Genomic DNA, 25,456 nt, shown 5'->3' on the forward strand with positions numbered 1-25,456 from the left:
AAATGGAATTAGCCACAAGTCAGGATTCCTGAACCTCCTAGGGGCAGAGGGCGTCAACGAGTTTCTCACTGCTCAACTCCACACTCACACTCCTAAAGCTGGCATGTGACCCTGAATTCACCCGGGCAGGGAGTGGCACTCTGGCCCCTGGACCAGTTACCACCCAAGCTGTCTCTTCCACCTCAGCCTTCCTTCCCTTCTCTGAGCCCTGCTCCCCAGCAGAATGGGGGCCTTGGAGGGCAGAACTGTGCCTTCCCATCCCAGAGGCCCAGTGCCTAGCACACATCTCACGTCACAACGTACAGACCCTGGGCAGATTTTCTCTCTTGTCCCAAATCCTGACTTGGAGACCAAAGCTTCCGTGACGAGGACCTGAAAATCCCCATTTTTTTTTCCTTCAGGCTGTGTATTAAACAATGCTATTTCTCGAATAACCAATAGCCCTATTCCACTTGGCCACCTTCCATGATGGAGGCCAGAAGTCTTGAGCACTGACTGTCCCAGACTCTCTTGCTGCTAGCAGGGGCCATGTGACCCGTGACGTGTAAGTTGAAATCTTCTGGAGGGTGCTTTGGGAAAAGCTTTTGCTTTCTTTCAAACTCAGCCAGCATGGCCCTTCTGGCTTCCGACTTCCTCCTACCAGAGAGTGAACTTAATGCTTGGAAAAGTGGGAGCCATCTTGGGACCATGAGGCTCAAAGCATGAGGGAAACCCCAAGAGACTCTCAGAGATGCTGAGCCAAGCCCACAGCTGCCCACCTCTGAACATCTTGTTGTGTATGACAAATTAGCCCTTTCAATTAGGCCAGTGAGCCACAATCCTAAGGCTTTCCATTCGAATGGCATCAACACAGGCCCAACATCAAACATGGAAATGCCAAGCAACACATTACTGGGAGAAGAATCCATATCGTGGATTAAAAAGAGAAATAACACACACACACACACACACACACACACACACACACACACACACACAAAATCTTTACTCAAAGCTTGTTTTTCAAGCACAATCTTTGATGAGTTATTTCTAGCAGTTCACATATACTCTTTCATTTTGATTTTTTTTTTCCCTTCCCACTAGAATGCCTAGTCAACCAACTAAAATTCAAAGAGAATATCCAGCCCAAACCAACAAGGTACCCACCAGGGGCCACTTCACAAATCTCCGCTTACCTCACCTCGAGTTGACGGCCTTCACAACTCTCCACATTAGAATCCCAAATGGTTTTCCCCTCCATTCTCCAGTCATGTTAATGAAGTTATCAGACTCAAGTGCTTTCAAAGCTTTCAGTGTTGCTCTGGCAGGTCTGGCTGCCAGGAGGTGGCGCCACCCCTCAGAAGCAAGCACCACAGTTTGCTCAGCAAGAGATGCAGGAAAACGTCTGAACTTGGCATTAAAGCAACACGCCGGGGGTGTCCGGGAATGAAGCATCAAAGTGTAAAAGCCTCCATACCGTCTCCTGGACTCTAGCTCACATTCAGTGCATAGAACAGCTTCACACCCCTGAACCTTTGCCCCAGCTGTTCCCTCCACGGGGTGGGGGGGAGGGGGGCGGGTAAACCACCTCTTCCCGGATCACACCCATCTGGCAAACACCTGTTCATCTTTCAAGACCTCAAACAAGTGTCCCTCCTTTGAACCTTGAACAAATTAAAGGGAGGAATGCCGGGAAGGCCCATGGCACGGTGCCGGGCACATAGTAAGTGCTCAATGAACAGGAGCGTTTAGAACCCACTGCAAGTGTTTATCTACCTTCTTATTTATCTGTGTCTCGTTTGTAACTGTAGCCCAATGCCCAGCACAGCACCAAGGACATGTAGATAAATATTTGTCAAGGGGCGCCCAGGGAGCTCAGTCGGTTGAGCGCCCGACTCTCAATGTCGGCTCAGGTCATGATCGCGCGGCTTTGTGGCTTTGAGCCCCGCGATCGGGCTCTGCGCTGGGGAGCCTGCTTGGGATTCTGTCTCCCTCTCTCTCTGCCCCTCCCCCACTTGTGCTGTCTCTGTCTCTCTCAAAACAAGTAAATAGAATTTTTTACAAAATTGTCAAAAGGAAGACTGAGACCACCCCCCAACATTCCGCCTCGGCCAAACTGGTCTATTCACTCTGGCCCAAACATGCCTCCTCCATCACCCCACCTCCATACCTCCATATGCAATTCCTCCTTCCTTAGTGTCCTTCCTCTCCTCCTCCTCCAACTAACTAGACCCTCCTAGGCTACCTGCAGGTCCCGCTGAAGTGTAGCCCCAGGAAGCTGGGAGAATCTCCAGGGCCTGGCACACAGTGGGCCCATGAGAGAAGGAGCCCGCAAATGCCGGCCCAGGATTTGGAGATTTGGGAGAACATTCTCAAGGTCAGCAGAGGCCCGCCACCTGCCCCATTAGAGGGAACCCCCACAGCTGGTGGATGTGTACCTTCAGTCATGGGAGAGGCCTCTGGGGCAAACTGTGACCCAAGGCCATGGTCCACAACTGAGTCACTGTGCTTTAGGACACCTGCCTGAGTGCAGACCAAAGGCTCACTTTCTGGGGAAAGGAGGGCATGACCATCCACGGAAGGGTGAGGGACGAGGCCCGGCACAGGGCTCGGATTTGCCACAAGGACCCAACGTCCTACTAAGTATAGCCCTGGAAGCAACAGGGGAGCACTGGCCAGGGAGTCCAGAAACATGGTCTATAGTCCCAGCTCTGTCCTGGCTGCAGCAGGGCCCTCCCTGAACAAGACACCTCCCCTTGCTGGGCCTCAGTTTCCTCAACAGCAGAGAAACTTCTAGATTGGGGACGCCTTCCTGTTCCATCGAGTAGCCCTTCAAGAGAAGGTAGAGGAAAAAGAAACTGACGGCAAATAATAATTAACGATAGAGTAACAGCAGGTGACATTTATCAGGCAGTTACTCTCCACCCGGCACTGTGCTCAGTGCTTTATGAACATCTTGGCATCACAGCTCCAACCTGGGAGACGTACTTAATGGCTCCGGGCCTCAGTTTTCCCATCTGTCAAATGGGGATAATACTAGTAACTATACCACGCATTAAGCACCATAACTTATTAGGCATTATTATTACCATGATTCCCAAAAGAGAGGTCCCGAGTGGTAAACTCACTTGCCCACTGCCTCGATCAAGAGCCAGGGCCACACTGGTCTTTCGGTGCTCGGGGCTGTGTGTCAGCCAGGTGGGGGCAGGGCTGCGCAGACCGGGCAAGTCCCAGGCACCCTCCAGAGGGCGGCCACGGCAGAACAGCTGGCGGCCAACCCCGGGCTGAACAAGTATCACATTCTCACCCCCAGGGCCAAGGTTGTCTTTGCTCCCTTGTGAGTGAAGGCACCAAGTGTTGCAGCCCCAGAGAGGGGCTGGCAGGGGTTGGTGGCAGGCCAAAGACACCGTCCCGGGGCAGACAGGGCCCAGGTCGGAGGCTGGAAGCAGAAAAGGCCTAGTCTCCATCCCGGCTCCCTCATATGTTAACTGTGTGGCCTTGGGCAAGCGACTTGACCTCTCTGGGCCTCGGCTCCCTCCTCTGCTAAATGGGATTCATACTCCCCACCATGGGGGGTAGAATCGGGATGGACAAGGCCCGAGACCAGGCTCAAAACATGGAGAACCCAAACTGGAAACCCGCAGCCCGGCGTCAGTAATCAAGAGTGACCAGAACTGTAGACAACGTTTATGGGGGGACCCCCTCAGGCACCTCAGGAAATACAACGTGCAGGTCTGACAACTTGCAGAGAAGTAAGGGCGGCCAGCAGGGCCGAGGCCTCAGGACCCCAGTCCTCACCTGGAGGGTCACCCTGACTAAGTCTGGCCTGCTCTCTGGGCTTCAGTTTCCCCTCTTACAATGAGAGAGCTGAAAAAAGGGGGGAGGGGAGGGGAAGGAGGAGAATGAAGGAAAAGCTGTCACTGCAGCCCTGGTATTCATTGAGGATCAATTCCTCTGAGTGCTGAGCGATCTCATTACTGCTCACAAAAATGCTCCTGAGGTCGGATAGGACCATCCTCGTTTTACAGAAGAAAAAACTGAGGCACACTGAGGTCCGTCAGATCACTTGCCCAAGGTCACACAGTGACAGAGCCGGAAGTGGAGCCCACTTCTCAGCCTCCAGTGCCCAATGCTGAGGTCCTCGGAGTGAGGCTTTTGGAGCCATCAGAAAGTGAGCTGAACACCACCACCCCCTGGTGGCCACTCCCTGGAATTGCAGGTGTGAGTCCTCAAAGCAGAGACATGAGGTCTGAGGCCCCCACCCTGCCCACCCGCCTCCGAGGAGAGGAAATCAAGCAGGGCTGCAACGGGGCAGAGGCCTCGGGGAGCCACAAGGAGAAAGCCAAGGCAAGCCACCTGAGGACTCCAAAGACAAAGGCTCCTCAATGACAGAGAGTGGAAGAGGGGAAGCCAGGCCACCAGGGAAGATGCCAGCAAGCAGAGACTATAAAAAGATAGGCCTTAAATGCTTTTCTCTCCATAACCTCTGTTTGGCTTACACACACGAAAGTTCAAGTACAATCAGATAAGCTGAGTCAGTGCCACCGGAGAGGCAATGAGAAAAGGGTAAGGAAGAAATCAGTGGAAGGGAACATTTAACAAAAACACCAGGTGGTTTCAAATGTACACAGGTCTGCGGCTGGGATCTGAACACCCAAGCTTTCTGGGGCTGCTCAGCAGACGCTAGCCGAGGTCTGAGCGTGAGCTCCCGCTCTGACATATAGTCAGCCCCCTGACTCTGGTATAGACATTCTCCCATCAAGAACCCTGCGGGGGGCATCCTTCTTCACCACGAGCTGCAGAGGACGAACCCGAAGTTCAGGGAAGAGTGATTTCTTGCCCATGACCATAAAGCCAGAAGGGATGGAACCTGGGATTTAAATCCTGGAGCTTCCCATATCTCCAAGTCCCGAGACCAGGCACAAGTGTCCTTGAAATACACAGAGCTTGTGATCCAAATGACCTCGTGAGCAGAACTGGGGTTGCCTCATTAAAGAAATACCTATCTTGGGGAGCCTGGGTGGCTCAGTCGGTTGAGCGGCCGACTTCAGCTCAGGTCATGATCTCGCGGTCCGTGAGTTCGAGCCCCGCATCGGGCTCTGTGCTGACAGCTCGGAGCCTGGAGCCTGTTTCAGATTCTGCGTCTCCCTCTCTCTGACCCTTCCCTGTTCATGCTCTGTCTCTCCCTGTCTCAAAAATAAATAAAACATTAAAAAAAAAAATACCTATCTTAACAAGTGAGGAAACAGGCTGAGAGAGAGGGCGAGTGCTGGCCCAAAGAAACAGACTCAGTGACAGGCAAAGAGAGACTCAAAAACCAGAGTAATAATAACGATGGTAACCATAACACTCATTAAAGTGTGACTGTGTCCCCATGACCATGCCGAACGCTCCCTGCACCATCTTCTCTGAGCCCCCATGGCAGCCCTGTGCAGTAGATGCCGTTATTATCCCCATTTCACAGATGAAGAAACTGAGGCCAAACACCAGTCTGCACGCAGAGCTAGGATTTGAGCCCTGGTGACCTGGCTCCAGGACCAGCCTGGTTAAATTAACGGCGCAAAAGAAATAGAAATCATGATCTTGTTTTCCAGGCAAAGAAGCCAATTGCTGAAAGAGACTGAGAGGGGCGGTGTTGGGACTCGAACCCAGAACCTCAAGGCCCCGTGGCCTGTTCTCTTATCTGCTCCACGCCAGGCACAAGATACCTCTCTGCATTGGGCTGGAAACCCAAGACGAGCGAAGGCTTCCTGGCAGAGGCACCAAACACCCTCCACGTCGAGAACCGTGGCCAACACCAGATTCCGGGACAGGCACCTGCCCCTCCGCGACCCCCTCAGGCCCCCAGGCCAGCCATGACCGTCCATACGACCACAGTCCCAGCGGTGTCCCACCCCCTCACGAGTTCCAGTCTGGCCGCACCAGCGTCACTCACCACAAAAGGCCCGCTCCTCCTGTCTTTGCAGAAACTGTGACTTCTCCGGGGACCCGAGGCTGCAGGGGACACCTGCCAGAGTAGCTGCTCACTGTCCTGCGGGGCATCCTCCCTCTCTGGGTCTTGTGGCAGCACCTGAGACATAGAACACAGGCAAAGGATTTTCCTGGGTCTTTCGCATTTACAGAACAAATCTGTCACGGTGAGAAAGTCCATTCTGTACCTGAAAGAGCAAAACGAAAACTAAAGCCCACCCCACGATGGTCTGCCTTGATGATGGGAGGTAATCTACAGGGTCTGGGTTCAGCCCAGTCTCGGCCACTTAATAACTGTGTGACCTCAGGTCAGTGCCTTCACCTCTCTGAGCCTTGACCATGTGGGGAAAGACCCATAATAAGAGTGTTCGGCTTCTAGGCTCAGGGGAGAACCAAGTGAGAGCAGCTCATGCAAAGTCAGTGACACAGTGCTGCCACCAGGTGGCAGTGTGCCCGACGAGTCCTGGGCACCTGGCCGGCTTCAGGCTCATCTCCCCCCATGCCCGGCAAGCGGGGAGCCCTCCATAAATGTCAGCCAGCCCTACACTCTATCTGCACAGCCAAGGATAGGAAGGCGCAGAGAGGGAAGACATCTGCTTAAGAACACACAGCGTGAGTGAAGAACAAGGCTGGATTTTGGATCCCTTGCCTCACAGCCTCTTTTTGAAACCCTCTGTGTTTCCTCCTACCTCCCTTCCTGATCCTTCTCAGGCTCCCCGCATCTCAGAGAGACGTCCACTCACCTAGGGCCAGCCCCAGAGCTTTCTCTTTCCCTGTTTCATTATTCCCTCGGGGATCTCTCATAACACCCCCTGGCTTTAAATAAATCCCAAGCGTGCACAGACAACTCCAGATTTTGTCTGTCCACGTTGGGACCCCACGACATCTCCCTGCACCAGTCACACGCATCTCTGACTCCACATGCCCCAAACAGATCCTCCCCATTCCTTCCCTCCAAAACTGCTCCTCCCCCGCCCTGCCCATCACCCAGCCGTGCCAGCTAAGACCCTCAGGTCGCCCTCCAGTCTCTTGCTTCTGTCCACCTCATCAACGAAGCTGAGACTCTGCCTTCGAAACACGCTTCAAACCGCACATCATAAACCAAAATCAACTCAAAATAGATCAAAGACCTCAAGGCCAGAGCAAAACCTAGAAAACTCTCAGAAGAAAATAGGGGCGTAAATGTTCACGGCCCCGGATGAGGCAATGGTTTCTCAGATATGGCATCAAAAGCACAAGTGTACCAAGGAAAAATAGATGGGAGCTCACCAAAATAAAAAACTTTTGTGCTTCGAAAGGCACCATCAAGAAAGAGAAAATTTCTGCAAATCACAGGTCTGTGAAGGCAGTTGGGTCCAGGATATATAAGGAGCAATTACAAATCAATAATAGAAGAGAACAATAACCCAACTTAAAAAGTGGACAAAGAAGGGATACGCATGGTCAAACAGGCACATGAAACAATGTGCCATGGAAAATGCAAATCCAAACCACGATGATACCTTTATACCCGGTAGGATGGCGGAACCAAAGAGACAGGTAAGTGTTGGCGAGGATGTAGAGAAACCAGCCTTCATGCACTGCTGACACAACGTGCAATGGCGAGATGACCTTGGGAATCAGTGGCTCCCTTATGCTCTGGCCCCTGCCCCCTGTGCCCACTGGCACCCTTCCAGCATCCACGGGACCGGCTCATCCACATGATGGCCATCACTCAGGTCCCCTTCCCAGGGGATCTTCTCCTGGCCACCCTCTCAGAGTCACCTCCCCATCGCCTCTTTTTCTATCTCCCCAGGACTTAGCACTCTCACTCACTTGAGGTCTGCTTGCCCCCCAGACCTGAGCCATCCATGGGCACATTCTGCGATTATGCAGATGTTCTCTATTCGGGCTGTACAATAACAGTCGCCCTGAGCCACCTGTGGCTTTTGAGCACTTGAACATGGCTCAAGTGGGACTGAGAAGCTGAATTTTTAATGTTATTTAAACTGATTTACATTTAAATGGCCACATGTGACTGGTGGCTGCCTTATCGTGTGACACAGCCTGATACAGTGGGCTGGTCCCTGCAGCAGCCGTGGTGCCTAGATCAGGGCCTGGCTCAGGGCTAGTGCATGTATTAAAATAAATGTAGTAAGTGAGCGGAGGTCTGGAGGCGCTTTTTTCAGATTCCGTCAACCCTCCTTCACATCAGGCCCTGGGCCGCGGTCTTGACCACACATTATTTCACGATAAATCTCCAACAAACCACGAAGCAGGCAGGATTCGCATTCCACAGATGAGGAAATTTAGGCTCAGAGAGGTCTGGCGAGATGCCCAGAGTCACACAGCTAATAAATAACGACGCTAGGGCCTGATCTCGAGTCTGCCTGAGAGGCAGTCCGGGGCCGCCTCCAGGGGGAAATCAAATCATAGACGTACAAATGGTTCACCTCGCTAATAGAGAACTCCAATAACTCGATGAGAAAAGGGCCATGTTCCAAAAGAAAAGTGGGCGGGACTTGAGCAAGCAGGTCACAGGAAGGAAATACAAGGAGCCTCATACATGTGACAACAGGTGGGCGCTCATCAGGGGCAGGAGATCCAGAAGTCTGGTAACACACCCGGCTGGTCAGGCTGAGGGGACGTGGGGCCCTGCCCCTGCTGGCGAGGCTATCTGTAAAAGGGCATAGCCCCGGACGACACAGGGCACTTTGGCACAATCCCGCAAGATTACAACTGCATTCACCTTCAGACTATCGCCATTCTCAACCCACGGGCAAACCTGCACGTGTGCAAAAGTGACGTCTGCCCGTGGTTTGTAAATAGCCAAAGATCAGAAATATCGCCATCTCTACCATATGGCAATCGAAAAGAATGAGGACACCCTCTATGGGCTGAATCCAAACGCTCCCAAGGACACTCACACAGGGGGGAAAAAAAAAAAAGGAAGAGTCAAATCTAACAAGGGTGGGCCCCACCACAGAGATTCCAACCAGTCTGGTCCGGGGTGAGGCCCCTGCATCGCTCTCTTTTAGGGTTGCCTGGGTTACTCCCATGTGCACCCAAACTTCCAACCACCTGGAGAGAAGGCGCTCTTTGATGGAGAAAAAACCAGAGGCAAAATTAGGAATATGTGTTCGTGTTTGCTTGTATTTTCAGAAAGAGACGCTGTACGAATTCGGACCAAAAAAGAATCTAAGTGGTCAAGGGATGGGAGGAATGCAGAGGATTTATACTCCATGCCTTCAAGTATTTTTGGAGCCTCTGGAAAAGGTTCTCTCTTTTGAAATGAAAATAAATCATTTAATTAAATGGAACACTGCAATCGGGCCTGGGACAAAGTTATGTATGTGGATAGGGGGGCCTGGGTGGCTCAGTCAGTTAAACGTCCGACTTCAGCTCAGGTCAGGATCTCACAGCTGGCGAGTTCGAGCCCTACATCGGGCTCTGTGGTGACAGCTCAGGGCCTGGAGCCTGTTTCAGATTCTGTGTCTCCCTCTCTCTCTGCTCTCCCTCTCTCTCTGCTCTCCCTGTCTCTGTCTCTGTCTCTCTCTCTCCCTCTCAAAAAAATTAAACATTGGGGTGCCTGAGTGGCTCAGTCTTTTAAGCGTCCAACTTTGGCTCAGGTCACGATCTCAGGGTTAGTGGGTTCAAGCCCCCCGTCGGGCTCTGTGCTGACAGCTCAGAGCCTGGAGCCTGCTTTGGATTCTGTGTCTCCCTCTCTCTCTCTGCCCTTCCCCCGCTCATGCTCTGTCTCTCAAAAATAAACATTTTTAAAAATTAAAAAAAAAATAAGTATGCGGATTAAAAAAAAGAAAAAAAGCTTAGTCTTGAGGAGCCTGGGTGGCTCAGTCTGCTAAGCATCCGACTCTTGATTTCAGCTCAGGTCATGATCTCACGGTTTGTGGGTTTGAGCCCTGCATCAGGCCTCTTTTTTTTTTTTTTTTTTCTTAAAAAAAAAAAGCAAGTTGTAAGATTTCCTGTAGAATATTACCATGTTTCTGTAAGAGAGTATGCTATACCTGTGTCTGTATCTGATGGGGGCTTCCTTACCCACGGAGTGACGCACACTAAGGGGCTGGATGAGCCTCGGGTGCGGGCAGGGGACAATCTGCACTGCAGGGTGCCTCCACCCCCTAGAAGCCAGGAGAAAACTCTTCCCTGGTTGTGACAAAGAAAATGTCTTACACTTGGGATGCCTGGGTGGTTCAGTCAGATGAGCATCCTAGACTCTTGACTTTGGCTTGGTTCGTGATCTCATGGTTTACGGGCTCGAGCCCTGCATCAGGCTCTGCAGTGACAGGGCAAAGCGTGCTTGGGATTCTCTCTCCCTCTCTTTGCCCTCCTCTTGCTCTCTCTCTCTCTCTCTCTCTCTCTCGGTCTCAAAAATAAATAAATAAACGTTTAGAAAGGGAGGGAGGGAGGGAGGGAGGAAGGAAGGAAGGAAGGAAGGAAGGAAGAAAATGTCCTACACTTTGCCAAACGTGCCGTAAGGGCAAAACTGCCTGTAGCTGAGAACCACTGACAGGTCTGGAAGGCTGTGCCCCAGACCCATCATCTAGGGGAGCTTTTCCTTCTGAACTGTATGTTTCCATCACACGGTTCAGTTTCACACAAGCGTTCACTCCTTTTGCAATAAGGAAACATACAACAGCTACAAATAAAGATACATACCATGGACAAGCAGCTCTGTGGTGTTTAGGAAAAGCCGCAACATATCAAACATGGTGGTGGCCGTGGTTGCATCTTGGCGGGGGGAGGGGCGGGGACAGGAAGGGGGCTCAAGGGGTATGCTTTTTTATTCTCTCTGGTAAGGTCTGAATTTTCAACAACCAACACTTTGTCCTTCTGCATTGCTTCCGTTTATTTTTTCAAGATCAAGAACCAGAGATGGTCAGGCAGGAGGGAAGGGAAACAGGGAGCTGGTCCAAGGCCTCCCAATCCCTCAGTGAGAAAACAGATCCCCTGACAACGAACACTCGTGGGGCCTGCGCACCCCGGGCGGGCGTCCAAGGCTGGGCCGGGGCCCCCCTCCCCACAACGCCCCGCCTCTCCCGCTGCCGCCAGGCCCCCCCAGCAAGGCGCTGGCAAAAGGACCAGGTGTCACCTTTCCTTGCCCCCTCCCCTCTCCTGCTGTTCCCACAATAACAGCCTCGTGAAACGCTCCTCGGGCAGCGCATCCGCACAACCCACGGGCCGGTCCTGTGCCCACGCCCACCGGGGGCCCAGCCAGCGTGGTCTGTCCATTTCTACCAACAGGGCTGCTGGGCAGAAACTTTGGTCACCTCCGCAGAGGAGTGTGCTTTACACACAGCTGGTGAGCGGCACAGAGGAGTCTGAAGGTGGTAACTGGAAAACCCCGGTCGACCCCGTGTGTCGGGGGGATGGTGACACCATCCCACTCTTTTCGTGTCTACAACATCCCTTCCCAGGCGGGACCCTCTGCTCTCTTTTCTACAGATGAGGAAACTGAGGCTCGGGCGCCTCAGTGAAAGGGTTTGCCCTTCGTCACTCGGTCCGGGTGGCAGATGTGGGACTTGGGTGCCAGTTGGCTGACGCCACAGCATATGGGTGGCAGTGCAGGGACCAAGGTTCCGCACTGCTCCCAGAGCTTGGCATGTCTGGTCCCCACCTCCAAACCTTTGCGCGTGCTGTGCTTCTGCCGCGAATGCCCTCACCCCCCGAACCAGCCCATCCAAACTCATAACCACCCCCCAGCGTGGGCTCCGGCCAGCAGCTCCTCCAGGATGCCTTCCCGGGCCTCTTCTCCAGCACCTCACCTCCGTGCCTGGTCATTTCCCGGCCGTGGGTCACCGTGTCCCATCTCCCCGCAGAGATCATAAGCTTCCCGAAGGCAGGCTCCATGCCTCAGATTTCTTCCCCACCTTCAAGATTCCTCATTTACCACCGAGTAGCCTACGTGAAAGCTTGGGTATCGAGCCAGACCTGGGTTCAAATACCAGCTTTGCCACTTGGTGCTGTGTGACCTGAGACACGTTACTTAACTTCTCTGAGCCTGGGCTTTTTCAAGGGTACAAGACGATTGCACCCGCAGCAGACGTTGTGGGCGCCCAGCCCTGCGCTCAAGGACCTGCCGATGGCAATGGTGTCCTGCCGCGTGGGGAGTTTTCTCTCCACCACTGAGCATGGCACCAGACAGAATGGAAGAGTCTGAATGCTGAGAGTCCCAGAAACAGCCCCCAGTGAGGACAGAAGGGAAATGGAAAATACATATGCCAGGTTCCTTGCTTCTTGGACAGGACAACTCAGGGGTGATCTATGCTACTGCTCCAACGAGAATGAGCCTCAGATGCCCACAGAGGCACTTTTAACACCTGCCTCACTTCTCCACTGGGGATCCCAGCGGGGAATCACCTCCTCAAACAGCTGCTTGCAAAGGCCGGCCTCTGTGGAAACTCCAACTGTCCCACAAAAGAGGGATTGTCATGAGACTCACCTAAGATGGCTCACTCACTCGGGGCGCCTGGGTGGCTCAGTCGGGGAGGCATCTGACTCTGGATTTCGCCTCAGGCCACGATCCCAAGGTTTGTGAGATCGAGCCCTGTGTAGGGCACTGTGCTGATGACTGGGAGCCCGCTTGGGATTCTCTCTCCCTCTCTTTCTGCCCGTCCCCCACTCTGCTCACCCTCTCTCTCTCAAAATAAATAATTAAACATTGAAACAGCCAGTATTCCCTGAATGCTCACAAAATGTCATGCATGATGCTGAATATGCAGGACACGATAATGAACTCGATGACAACACACAGGAACGGACAGAGGGTGCTCAATAAATGATACCGATCGTCACCAACATTCTAGGCCAGACGTTTCAAACTGGTGGCCCCGTGGACTAAATGGAGGCATCGCGTGTCAAGAACTGGCCGGAACTGAGCTCTCTATTTGCCACAATCCCCGCCACTCGTGTACATAGCCACCTGGCCCATGTCACATGGGATTTTGAGCCCCCCCGGCCTATGTGTTTAATCAACGCCTTACAAAACTGACCACTCACCTTCTGAGTGTCTCGAGTCCCCGACTCTCGCCGACAGAGCCCCATTTTGGTCTCCTTGACCTCAGAACTGTCTCCGGGGAGGCTGGACCTCCCCTGGGGCCGCTCTCGTCTCCTCTCTCTGGCTTCCTGCATAGCAGACAGGCCCTCTCGGATTTTGGCAGGCGGACCCTTCTCCGAATAGGCTCTCTTGACATCCAGCTGTGACCTGTCACGGTCATAAGGGTGATCACCCCACTGGAACACACTGGCCTCCTCTTCCGTCCCGATGGATTTCCCCGGGGTCCCTTTCTTCTGGTGAGCGGGGGATGACTTGGGCAACACGCTGGCCCCACTGCCCAGATCCTCCCAGGTTGGGGGCTTTGACTCGGCTGGGTAATTTGAATACTTTGCACCTTGATGTTTACTAGCAAAGGCCCTTCTGTCATCCTCGGGGATTCCTGAGTCTTTTCTCCTGGGACCGGTGGGGCCTGAAGAAACCCCTGGATATTTTTCAGAAGGAGCTGAGACTGGCAGAGCCCACAGTGGAGAGCTGGATTTGGTGTTTGTGGTTGCCCCCGGGGTCTCTGCCCGTGGCTTGCCAGGGCCAGGAGCGGAACTGTGGTTTGCTTCGGTGAAACCTGCTTGTTTCTGGAGACCCTCGGCTTCGGGCCTCTCCTTCCAGCTCCTCCTTCTTGGTTCCACCCTGCCTAGATGGCCTGGCCTCTCCTGAGTCGAGCCGCTGGGCACCGAGGGTGCCCCCTCCAGGGGTTCCTCCACCTCCTGCTTCTTGTACTCTGCCATCAGGGCATCAATGTCAAGAACACTGGATCTGTAGCCATCTCTGATTTTACCCGGGACCCTTGCACTGACCACCTCAGTGCTCCTTCTGGTGAGGAGATCGTTGGCTTCTGGGTGACTTTTGGAAGCCGGGGGTGTTTTGGGAGCGCCGCTGGGGGACGTCTTGGTCCCACAATCCTTCCAACTGTTCTGAAAACCGGTGCCATCTTCTGGTCTCCGATGACTCCATGAGGCATCGGCATCCATGATTCTTTCAATGGAAGGATCCAGAATCCTGTCTCCAAGAGGTGACAGATGGTCTGTTGGCTTCAGAGGCTTTGAAAAGCTTGTGTGGTCGTGCTCTCTGCCCTTAGTCCAGTTTTTACTGCCCTTGCTCTCCAGTGGCCCTTCATGGTGAAGAGAAGCCAAGGTAGGAGTTCGAGGATGAGGAGATGGAGGCGGTGCTGGTTTTCTAGAATGTTCCGTCAAGTTTTCGGGCCCTGACTTAACAGTACTTTTTGCTTTTTGAGTATCAGGAATCTGATATGTCACTGCAAAAAATGTCGCCTTGGGTTCCAGAGAGGACCGTTGCTTCACCACTGGGCGAGTCTGGTCCTGTGAAGCACTTGGGTTCTCCTCCTGGGCCTCCACCCTGTTGTGGGAGAGCTGGGGTTTTCTTAAGGCACTGACGGTGGGGCTCAAATGGTCTGTTCGCCTCTGCTCCACCTTTGAGGTGTTTTCTGGGGCCAGGAAGCTGAACTCCTCAAACTTCACGTCGTGCGGTAATGTCCGCCGTCGCCACCTCTCGAGTCTCTGGTCCGCGGGACCCGCTTTCCGCATCTTGACTTCAGGCTCTGGTGCCTGGGCTGGCCTGGGTTCACCCTCACCAGAAGCCACAGCGAGGGGCCCTCTCTGCACAAGCGCTTCTGGATGTGGCCGGGCTCGGAAGTCGGAGGGCTCGTCCTTAGCCAGACAGAGAGGATCCAGAGGGCACCCCCGGGGGGGACCCCTTTCTCCCACTGAGCTGCAGCCTCCTGACTTGTTTCTGGCCCCAGCGGGCCCCTCGTGTGGAGCCTCCCAGACGGCCACCTGGATGGCCCTCCCAGAGGGGACTTCAGAGCCGCACAACCTGGCTGAGCGCTCGCTGTTGGCCCTGGGGCTCAGTTCCGAGCCTTTCTCTTCACTGGCCACCACGGTGGCTTTATGCCAGTTCAAGGTCGCCCCCCCTGTCCATTTGGGTGACAGGCAATTGCCTCCAAACGTGTCCTTTGGCTCCCGGAAGTCAGGCCTTGGCTCACTGACCTCATGAGTCCCTTGAGCTTCCCAAATCAAACTGGCCCTGTGAACGGACCCCGCCTGACCTTCGAGCCTGTACTCTGGCTCTGCAGGGGTGACCTCACGGGCCTGCTGCCTCCCCTTTGGTGAGAGCCGAGACCTGCCACTTCGCAGGGTCATGGCTCTTTCCTCCAACGCCACGGAGACGGCCTCACTGTGCGCACACTTGCCCACTGTGTGCATCATGTCATACTTGGGCTCGACCCTCTGGGATGAGGGAGGGTTTTCAGCACGTTGGAGGAAGGGGTTCTTATTGTGTTTTTCATCCAAAGGGTATTCTTCCGGGAAGGGCACGTGACACTGTCTGGGTTCACCATTTGAAAGGGCAGTCTGTGCCCATTTCTCTGCATCAGGAGTTTCGAACCCTCTGGAGCTCTGTTTCTTGAGGGCTGTCTTTTCAGGCAGGTCCTTCCCCAGCCATGAGCTTCTCTCGCGCCTGGGTCTGAACTCTGAGACACTGGCATCAGCCACATCTCTCGGGGCCGTGGCCGAGGGACGGTGTCCTGACTGGTCAGCCACTGTGTGTCTCTCCACGTGATGCTCAAACACCGTGGCCCACACAGTCTGGAAGCTTCCATCATCTTCTGGAGTGCTGTCAGAAGGGCTCAGAGCCCCCACCGAGCTCTCACCCCGATGGTTGCCAGGGACTTGGTTAGGACTGTCCTTCCACTCTGTCTGCCTCGACTTCTCTCGGAGCGTTCCAGGCTTCCAGGAGCTTCTCAGGACGGATGCTCTATCCACACCATGCCCTTCCTTTTGCTGAAAAAAAAAAAGAAAAGAAACAATGCAACTGACGTTAAGGGACTTTGAAAGGGAAAGGAAGAGGTGAGGTGATCAACACAGCTGCTTTTTTTTTGTTTTTTTCAACGTTTTTTATTTATTTTTGGGACAGAGAGAGACAGAGCATGAACGGGGGAGGGGCAGAGAGAGCGGGAGACACAGAATCGGAAACAGGCTCCAGGCTCCGAGCCATCAGCCCAGAGCCCGACGCGGGGCTCGAACTCACGGACCGCGAGATCATGACCTGGCTGAAGTCGGACGCTTAACCGACTACGCCACCCAGGCGCCCCAACACAGCTGCTTTTAAAATCACAACAGGGGCACCTGGGTGGCTCAGTAGGTTGAGCGTCCGACTTCGGCTCAGGTCATGATCTCGTAGTTCATAGGTTCGAGCCCCACGTCGGGCTCTGTGCTGACAGCTTGCAGCCTGGAGCCTGCCTCGGGTTCTGTGTCTCCCTCTCTCTCTCTGCCCCTCCCCCACTGGTGCTCTTTCTGTCTCTGTCTCAAAGATAAATAAACGCTTAAAAAAAAAACCCACAAAAAAATACTATTTAAAAAATAAAAATACATAAAATCACAACAGTGAGATGCCATAAAATGTTAAAGACCGAACACACCCAGTGAGGGTGAGGATGTGGGAAAATGGACACTCTTGGAAACTGTTGGCAAGAACATAAAAATGTTCAAATGCACGTTTCCTTTAATCTGGCCAATTTCCTGCCAAGACTCTCTGTTGGCTCGGGTGCCCAAGTCGGCGTCAATGAGAAGGCTCAGGGAGCACCGCTTGAGGAAACAAAACCAACACAGAAACAACCTAGGTGCCCATCTGTAGGGCACGGGCTAAGTGAGCTTTGACCTAATGCAGACAATGAAATGCCACAGGGCACTTGACTCCACAGAAGGGGGTGGGTCCCGATGTCATCTCTAACAACACACAAAACACTGTTGTGTGGGCAGGAGAAAAGCAGACTGCAGACAGTGTATTTCTAAAACGATTCCATTTTTTAAACAACCGCATGTGTATGTGTGTATACACGTAGATAAACAAGGGAGAAGAGCTATAAGTTCATCAGTGAGTAAGGGCGTCAGAGCAGGAGAAAGGAATGAGGAGAACGTCGTTTTTTCCTCTTACACACCTCAGTTCTGTTCGATTTTATAACAGGCGTGTGTGAATTAGCCATTTCTTAACCTTTTTTTGTTGTGAGAAGTAAGTCTACTTCAGGGCTCCTGGGTGGCTTAGTCGGATGAGCGTCTGACTCTTGATTTCGGCTCAGGTCATGATCTCAGGGTCATGGGATCGAGCCTTTTGTCGGGCTCCACACTAAGCATGGAGCCTGCTTAAGATTCTCTCTCTCTCTCTCTCTCTCTCTCTCTCTCCCTCCCTCTGCCCCATCCTCACTTGCACTTTATGTCTCTCTAAAATACAATGAAATGAAATGAAATGAAATGAAATGAAATGAAATGAAATGAAATGAAATGAAATAAGAAATAAGTCTACTTAAACAAGTTAAACAACGACTTAACCATCAAAGTAGCCAATCCCATTCCTGGGTAGATCCCCAAAAGAAGGGAAAACCGATGTTCCAATAAAAACTTGTACACCTATATCCATAGCAGCACTATTCACAGAAGGTGGAAATCACTGAAATGTCCACCAGAAGAAGAATGGATAAACAAATCAGGGTCCACTTGTACAACGGGGTATTATTCAGCCATTAAAAAGGGACAGGGTACTGATTCACGCTCCAACACAGAGGAACCTTGAAAACATTATGCTAAATGAAAGAAGCCAGACAAAAGGATGTGTGTTTTGTGATTCCATCTGTAGGGAATGTCCAGAATAGGCAAGTGTCTATAGGGACAGAAAGTAGATTTGTGGTTGCCAGAGGCCACAGGTGGGAGATGGGAAGTGACTGACTGGCTAAGGGTTTCCATTTGGAGTGATGAAAATTCTGAGGGCCCCTGGCTGGGGAGCGTGCAACTCGATCTTGGGGTCATGAGTTCAAGCCCCACGCTGAGTGTAGAGATGACTTAAATAAAAATAAAAGTAAAAATAAAAATAAAAAATTCTGGACTAGGGGCTTCTGGGTGGCTCAGCCGGTTAAGCATCCAACTTTGGCTCAGGTCAGGATCTCACAGCTTGTGAGTTTGAGCCCCACATCGGGCTCTGTACTGACAGCTCGGAGCCTGGAGCCCGCTTCAGATTCTGTGTCTCTCTCTCTCTCTGCCCCTCCCCCGCCCGTGCTCTGTCTCTCTGTCTCTCTGTCTCTCTCTCAAAAATAAATAAGCATTTAAAAAAAGATGAAAACTCTGCACGATGCATCATCCACAAAACAGTTAGACCTAGTAGTTATTTCATAAGCTTTTTCTTATTAAACAGAATAAATAAAAATAGTTTTACGCAATTTAGCTTCCCTCCTTCTGCTATTGTTAGATGACAAGCTGAGGTAGGGAACAGGGACATAATGAGGGAAATTGAGGGAGTTCCAATTAACAGTGTTTAATCTAAATTTTAAATTCTTAAAAAAGCAAGCATTCGTACATAAGAAAGCCAGGCTCCGCTTCCTCTTTGCACAGGAAACGAAATAAAACCTGGCAATTACATTTGTAAACAATATTTAACACTAAGGAGGGCAGAATCACAAACCCAAAAGGGACTTAAAAAGTCCCAGCATTCAAGAAAAAACAACAACAACAAAAAAAAACGTTTTCTTCTTCATGAGAGGCTTCTGATTGTTTCCTGGGTCTTGTGGATCCTGAAAGCTCTTTTTCCAGTAAGTAAAGCCACCCACTAGAAAACAAGACGTGCCAAACACAGAGGCTTCTCACCTTTTCTCCGGGTTCCTGAGGAAGCTCGCCACTTAGCTCAGAACACTTCTCATATCGGACTTCGTTGCTTGAAGCTGGGCTTGAAAACCTGGCACCAGAAGATCCAAGTTATTTGCACGGGGCCAGGAGCTGGGACTCCCTCCAGCCCACGCCCCGTAACTAGCTCAGGAACCCAGGGGTGAAATCGGCACGGAGATCAACAAGGCAACACGACCTGGTTTGCTTTGAGAAAAGATGTGTCTGTGGCCGCTCTAGCCGCCAAACCGAGAAGGGCCCGGTGGGGAGAGTTTACCTTAAACACAGCATCACTGGGGTAGCAGGAGCCCCAGGCTTGGAAGAAGAGACCTAGGTGCTGTCCCAGCTCTACTGCCTCTGCACTGCAGGAGCTTGGGTTGTGCTTGTGGCCTCACCTGAGCCTCTGTCTCTTCATCTATGAAACGGGGATAATTAACACCTCCCCATCGTCTTTTGTAGGGCAGATAAGAGGCTACCCAAGGCCCTAATAGCTATGTGAGGGCGTTTAAGGAAGAGTAAAGATGCCCCAGGAGGGATAATTAATGGTTGTTGTTAGCAACCCCAGGCACAACAGCAGCCCCACCACAGACCTGCCACGGGACCTGCGGGTTGGGGGGGGGGGGGGGGGGCGTGTGGAATGTGTGGGGGCATGGGCAGGTCTCTGCCTCTCTGGGTAACCTTGGCCAAGTCATTGTCCTTCTCTGGGCCTCAGTTTCTCCACTTGCCAAGGGGAAGAGAACGAAAGGGTGTTCTGGTGTTAGCATTTTCCCGTCTCTGAAGAGCTCCCTGGGGTGGATGCCTAAAGATGAATTCAGGGCTGAGGGCTACAGAGACCAGGGAGGGGAGAGAGACAAGCCACTTAAACTCGCCCCACTCTGCAATCCAGGGTCTGCCACCCAGGAGGCATGAGGCCATGGGTGAGTCGTTTCCAAACTCAGAGCCTCAGTTTCCCCATCTGTCAAATGAGAATAATCCAAGGCACTGGGAGGACGCAGGAAAAGGTGTGTGAGGTCCCTTGCATGGGTGCCTCTTGCTCTGGTATCTCAGCTTGGACCTGGCTGCACATGAGAATCACTTGGGAACTTTGAAAAACGACCAAGCTATGAGCCCCTCCCCAGATCAACCGAATCAGAATCTCTGGATGGGGGCAGGGGAGTGCCAGGCACTGGTTTTTTTTTTTTTTTTTTTTTTTTTCCCCAGATGATTTTAAATGCTGAGAGCCACTGATCGAACCCAAGCCCAGCCGGCTGTCCTGGTTCCCAGGGCTTGGGAGGGCAGTCTGCCCAGAGGTGGCCCTTGGAAGTTCCTTCCCCACAAAAGTATGCCGGTGGCATGCATGTCTTTAACGCGCCTGTTGTAGCCGGGGAGCCACTTGTGGGAAAACAAAAGAGCAAGAGATATCAGAGGCCTGGCTGAGCTTAGAAACTCATCGTTAACTAACAGGATTAATAATATCATTTGGAGCTACAATGTAGTGATGGCCTCCCATGGGCAGAGCGATTCACAGCATAATCCTTCAAGGAAGGTTTCGGTTTTAGAGACAAACCGAGGCTCAAGAGGGAAGGGGACTTGCTCAAGCTATCTTGACCCATCTGATTTTATTCGGGGGCTGCTCATGGAGGCTTAGGCTCTACAGTAAACATCCTCAGGCTTCTGGAAAGGCAAGCTTAGCGACGGACCCAGTCTGCACTGGAATTACACAGGGCTCCAGACTTCCTCGAGGCACTTCCCCTCTCCTATCCGCATCTGTGAAATGGGCACGGTGTCTCCCCCCACTGCGACGTGTAAAGCGGGGAAAGGACAAAGAAATGGAGCTGCTGGCACACAGTGAACCCGGAGGGGAGCCGTGTTCCCTCTCTGCCCCCGAGCTCCTTATCTGAGAAACGGAAGCCAACACCACCTCCTCTGGGGGTCTGTGGGTAAACCAAGAAAGAAGGGCGGGGGAGCTGCAAGGTGCCTAATGCAGAGCCTGGTGCCTGCTTCTCTTTCCTGAGGGGCCTCTCTGGTAGGCTGTCGGAGGCAGCCGGGGGCTGAGCGAAGCCTGTGGAACATTCCCACTTACGGTTTGGTCAGATCCGCCGACAACGGCCGTGCCTGGAAGGGCTTTCTCCTGATCTCTGGCTTTGCCTCTGAGCTCTCAGCGGCCCAGCCTTTGATCCGCTCCTGGACGCTCACAACCGCTTTCCCACGCTCTGGGGCAGCCAACGGGGGCTCAGGGGTGGCCGGTGGGGGTTCCGATTCTGCGGCCAAAGCCAAAGTGCTCTCCTCCCCAAACAGGCTGATGCTCTTCTTGATGCTGCCCCTGAGGGTCCATCCACCCTCCAGCCGGCTTTCCCCGTCGGAGGCTCTGCTCTTGACCTCAGCAAATTCTTGGTCTTTTCCCGGCCTGGGCGAGAGGGGCGGGAGCACCTTCTCCGGCTCCCTGAGCAGTTTCACTTTCTCCTCCCCGGGGTGCTGGTCAACCGTGGGGGTGCCCCTGGCTGAGCCCCCAGCACTTCTGAGGCTGCCCGTCTCCGCCTGCTTAAAAAGCACCCTCTCCTTCTGTTCTCGGGCCTTCTTGGCTACCTCTGGGAAGTCTGAGTCTGGGTCACAAAGGCGAAGGTTTGCTTTGACCAAACACTCCCCATCCACTTTGGGCTCCGGGTCGGACCTCTCGGGCCCCCGACACTGGGCAGTGGAACCCGCAGTGGCCTCATCGGCTGCCTTCTTCAGCAAGGCCTCTCTGCTCTCAAACCGGGCCGTGAGGTCCACGGACAGGGGCCTGGGCCTCCTCACCCACGTCTTCTCAGGCGGGGTGGGGGGTGCTTTCCCCACCCCGGCCGCCCCGCCTGGGCCTGGCTTCTGAGCCTGAATACATTCGATGAAAATGGCCGACACAGGCCTTCTCCTCTGGAGAGGCCTGGGCTCCAGAGCGAGGTCACCCGTGTCCTCCACACCGCTGGCCTTTGAGACAGGCTCGTTTGGGCCTTTCTCTTCTTGGGGGGCAGCTGGCCTGGTGTCCTGCGACAGGGAGGCCGGTCGGGGAAGGGTCGCAGGCTTTCGGGCGGGCAGGGCGGGCTTGGCGGCCACCTCGGGCCGGGAGCCCAACGCGGGCTCCTGAGACACGCCCGTGGTGGCCTCCCGAGCCCCCTCATTGGCCCCCTTCCCCAGAATGGGGCCGGCTTTGGTGGTTTCAAAGAGAATCATGGTGCTGGGTCGGGGCCGCGGGAAGGCAGCCTTGCTGAACGAAGACGAGCTCTTCCTCAGGCCTTCCCCATTCCCCGCCTCCTGCCCCACCAAGCCAGGCATCCTCTCGCCCAGGTCCTTTGCCACCAGGTCCTGGGCGCGCCCACAGGGAGACGGGCTGGTTGGGCCGGACCCCAAGGATGGGGCGGGGGGGTTCACGTCCAGGACCTTCTCCCTGCAGAAGGGTTTGGGGGCAAGTCTGGGCAGCGGAAGTAAGCGGGCCGGGCTCCTGAGGGGGCTTTTTCCTTCCAAGAGCAGCGGGGAGGGTGGCCCGGGGGTGTCACCGGCCTGGCGGAAGTAGGTCCGCTTCAGGGTCTCCTCCTGGGCGATCTCGCCGAGGCCTGGCACTCCTGTCAGGGAAGCTATGGAGCCGACCTCAACCCGCGTCGCCATGGCTACGGTTGTGGGCCCATGGGGATTAAGAACATCCGAACTAGAGAAGCAAGCACTGAAAGTAAAAAAGAAAAGGGGGGGGGGGGGAAAGTAAATTTAAATCTCGGTCCGTGTCGGGGCGCCTGGGTGGCTCAAGGCAGTTGGGCGTCCAACTTCGGCTCGGGACACAAGCTCACTGTTCGTGGGTTTGAGCCCCGTGTCGGACTCTGTGCTGACAGCTCGGAGCCTGGAGCCTGCTTCGGATTATAAGTAAACATTAAACAAATAAAATAAAATAAATCTCAGGCGGTGTGTGTGTCGAAGCAGAGGGGGCCGGGGGAACGGGCCCAGGAGCCCAGCGCCCTGGGTACTGGACAACCACTCTCCACCAACCTCACCGGGCAAGTCCAGGCCAGCCTTTCCACCTCTCTGAACTCTTGGCAAGGTCGGTGGACTAAAGGGCCATTTCTAAAGTTTGTTCCAGGCCCAAGAAGGGTGGGGAAAGGGTGGCAACATTCCCTAGGAGGTTCCCCCCCTCAGTTAATCTCAAGGTCAGCTCTTAGGTAAAAAGCCATTATCTCTGCTACACAGATAAGGAAACCAGCTCAGAGATCACTTGGAGAGTAAGGGGCCAAGTCAGGACTCGAACTCAGGTCAGACCCCAAATGCACACCACACACTCCCAGCCAGAGCCCCGCTGAGAGCATCCTCACATCCCCTCACTCCTGTTACCCCCAAGCCCTTCTCCCACCTCCCAGCTGACCCTCCTCACAACTCTGTGCTGAGCACCAAGCTCAGAGAGGCTAGGTGACCAGCCCCAGCTCACACAGCTACCAAAAGCTGGAGTCCCTGAGGTCACATAAGTTCGTTCGTGGCCCCTGAGGTCCCAGGCTCAGCCCCCCAACCCCTCTAGACTGTCCCTTACCTCCACCTCCCTCCCCCCCACAGCCTTCCAGATGCCTTAAAACAAAAAGTCACTTCATTCTTCACGCAACCTGCTGTCGTTCCTGGTTTGCCTTTGCGGTTCTCTCAAGGCAGGAGCCCTCCTCTCTCATTGATCCTGGCACAACCCTGAGAAGCAGGGACTATAACCATCTCCATTATGGGGATGAAAAGCAAGGGCCCAGAGAGGTCTCCTGACTTGCCTACATCACACAGCTGAAACCTGACCTCAAGTCCTCACCCCATTCACCTCGGCCTCCTTGAACATTATATCTCACTCCTTTCTGGTTTCTGAAGTGACTGTTCTTCATCCCTGCCCCCCGCCCTCCCCCACCACTTTCATGTCCGAGTTCTGTCTCCCTGCAAAACTGCCCCCAGCTTGCCCCCATCTAGATGGAATAAAAGCAGAAGGTATTTCAGTTCAACGCAAGCCTCCTGCTTCCCTTCCTGGGGCCCCACTCTGCTGCCCCCGGCTCTGACTCACTCAGCAGCCTGCAGGAAAGAAAGGCAGACAGATTTTGATATTTTCTCTTCCTTACACGCTCGATGGTGCTAACAGATTTCTTCTCCCCAAACCGGAGAACGCTGTCTAGACAGGGTTAGAGGCAGCAGAAGAGGGACAGATAGGGAGAACCAGAGAATCGGAGAATGGCAGAGTTCCGTCTGCCAAGGCCCCGGGGGCAGAGTTCTAAGGCATGTCGGGTCCTGACCAAAATCAGGACTGGTCTCCCTTAGGGCCAGTCCACGTGACCTCTTGGAAACCCTTCCCTGGGACACACACGTGAGCCGGACATGAGACAAGGGGCAGTAACAGAACACAAAGGACCGAGAGAAAATTCCCCGGCAGAACCCACAGGCGCCCTCCACCTCCCGGACACCCCGGCCCCACTTACCCGAGCTGGCAGGCGCCGGCTGGGGATGTGTGACTGCCTGAGAAAGTCAACGGCGTCACGTCTCATCGCGAACGGGGCTGGCCGCACACTCCCATGGCAGAGGCGGACGGGGGCAGGGAGGCTCGTTCCCGCAGGGCTGGGTTTCAGCAGGTCTGGGGAGACACAGGACCACAGCCTCGGTTCCGGAGTTCTGGCAATATGTGCACAGACGGCACAGAGCTCCCTGGCATCTCCAGCTTGTCAAACACACGCTCCTTTCGGCTTCCCGATACCGTAGCATAAAGAGGGCTGAGTCCACAGCGGGAGCTCAATAAAAATCTGCCCCCCTGCCCTGTTCCTCTGCTAACGTGTTTACTGACCACCTACCATGTGCACAAGGAGCAACAAGAAAAATCCCCTGCATTCAGGGAACTCACAGTCTTGTGTAAGAAACACACACACACGCACGCACACACACACGCACATACACACGCACACACACACACACACACACACACATACACAGAAGCACTTACAACTCTGAGTAATAAACACCATGGTGTATACAGGGGGATGTGGGAGCACAGGAAGAGTACTAACTGCTTGGAAATGGGAATGGTGATCCCGGAAGAGTCCCCAGGCTGGGAGATGACACCGAGAACCCAAGGTGCTGGCTAATTTGGGAGCTGTTTCTCCTGCCTCAGAAGTACTTGAACACTGCATCTGTTGGAGATCCTGAAATGCACCCCGGGACATTTGCACCTGCCGTGCCTGCTTCCTGGGATACCCTTCTCACTCACATACAGACACAGGACCACCCCTCAGAACACAGCTCAGACCTCTCTGCCCCACCTCCCCAGCCTGGCACAGTCCTCTTACACGTCCATGGAGCACCAGAGGTGCTCGGCAGGACTCGTCAGAGTAACACGGGCATATTGAATACTGCATGAGCCTTCACGTCGTTATCAGTCTTTCCCGTTCAATGGCAAGCCCCCAGAGGCACCCTGAATCCCCAGTAGCTAGCACAGCAGCTTGGCATATAGTAGCACTGAATACATAACTGCTGAGTATGTACAAAAATAATGGCTGAATGAATAAGTCGGTGAATGAGGAATATTCTTCTGCTCCCCACTCCTCTAAGATTCTGAGTAAGTACAGGTACCACGAGCTTCATGGCACTAAGCAATCTAGGACATAGGAGGAGTTACTCCGGCTCCGGCAAGCGCTGGCAAGACCTACCATAGGTCTGACCCTACCACACGTCAGTTGCTGCTGGGTGACAGAACCGAAGAGCCGTGAGGAGCCCAGCTGGAAGCTCAGGCTACCTGCCTCCCCAAGAGCCCCTCAAGTGTCACTGGACCACAGGGAGGAGCTTGACTGCCTAG

The 25,456-nt window shown here is 53.7% G+C and overlaps 1 protein-coding gene across 4 annotated transcripts in view; it reads right to left on the reverse strand.

Moving 5' to 3' along the window:
* The window catches only part of KIAA1671 (KIAA1671 ortholog), a 203,372-nt gene that overhangs the window by 124,721 nt on the left and 53,195 nt on the right, over window positions 1-25,456 (reverse strand). For all 4 annotated transcript variants that reach the window (XM_047827391.1, XM_047827389.1, XM_047827388.1 and 1 more), the window contains 5 exons: window positions 24,093-24,244; window positions 20,723-22,333; window positions 18,646-18,733; window positions 12,946-15,795; window positions 5,915-6,049 (listed from right to left, as the gene is read on the reverse strand). In XM_047827391.1, coding sequence (XP_047683347.1) covers window positions 5,915-6,049; window positions 12,946-15,795; window positions 18,646-18,733; window positions 20,723-22,278 — 4,629 coding nt within the window. In that variant the 5' untranslated portion in view covers window positions 22,279-22,333; window positions 24,093-24,244. The remainder of the gene's footprint in view (window positions 1-5,914; window positions 6,050-12,945; window positions 15,796-18,645; window positions 18,734-20,722; window positions 22,334-24,092; window positions 24,245-25,456) is intronic.

Source organism: Prionailurus viverrinus, chromosome D3, assembly GCF_022837055.1.
Source record: "Prionailurus viverrinus isolate Anna chromosome D3, UM_Priviv_1.0, whole genome shotgun sequence".
Classification (NCBI taxonomy): Eukaryota; Metazoa; Chordata; class Mammalia; order Carnivora; family Felidae; genus Prionailurus; species Prionailurus viverrinus.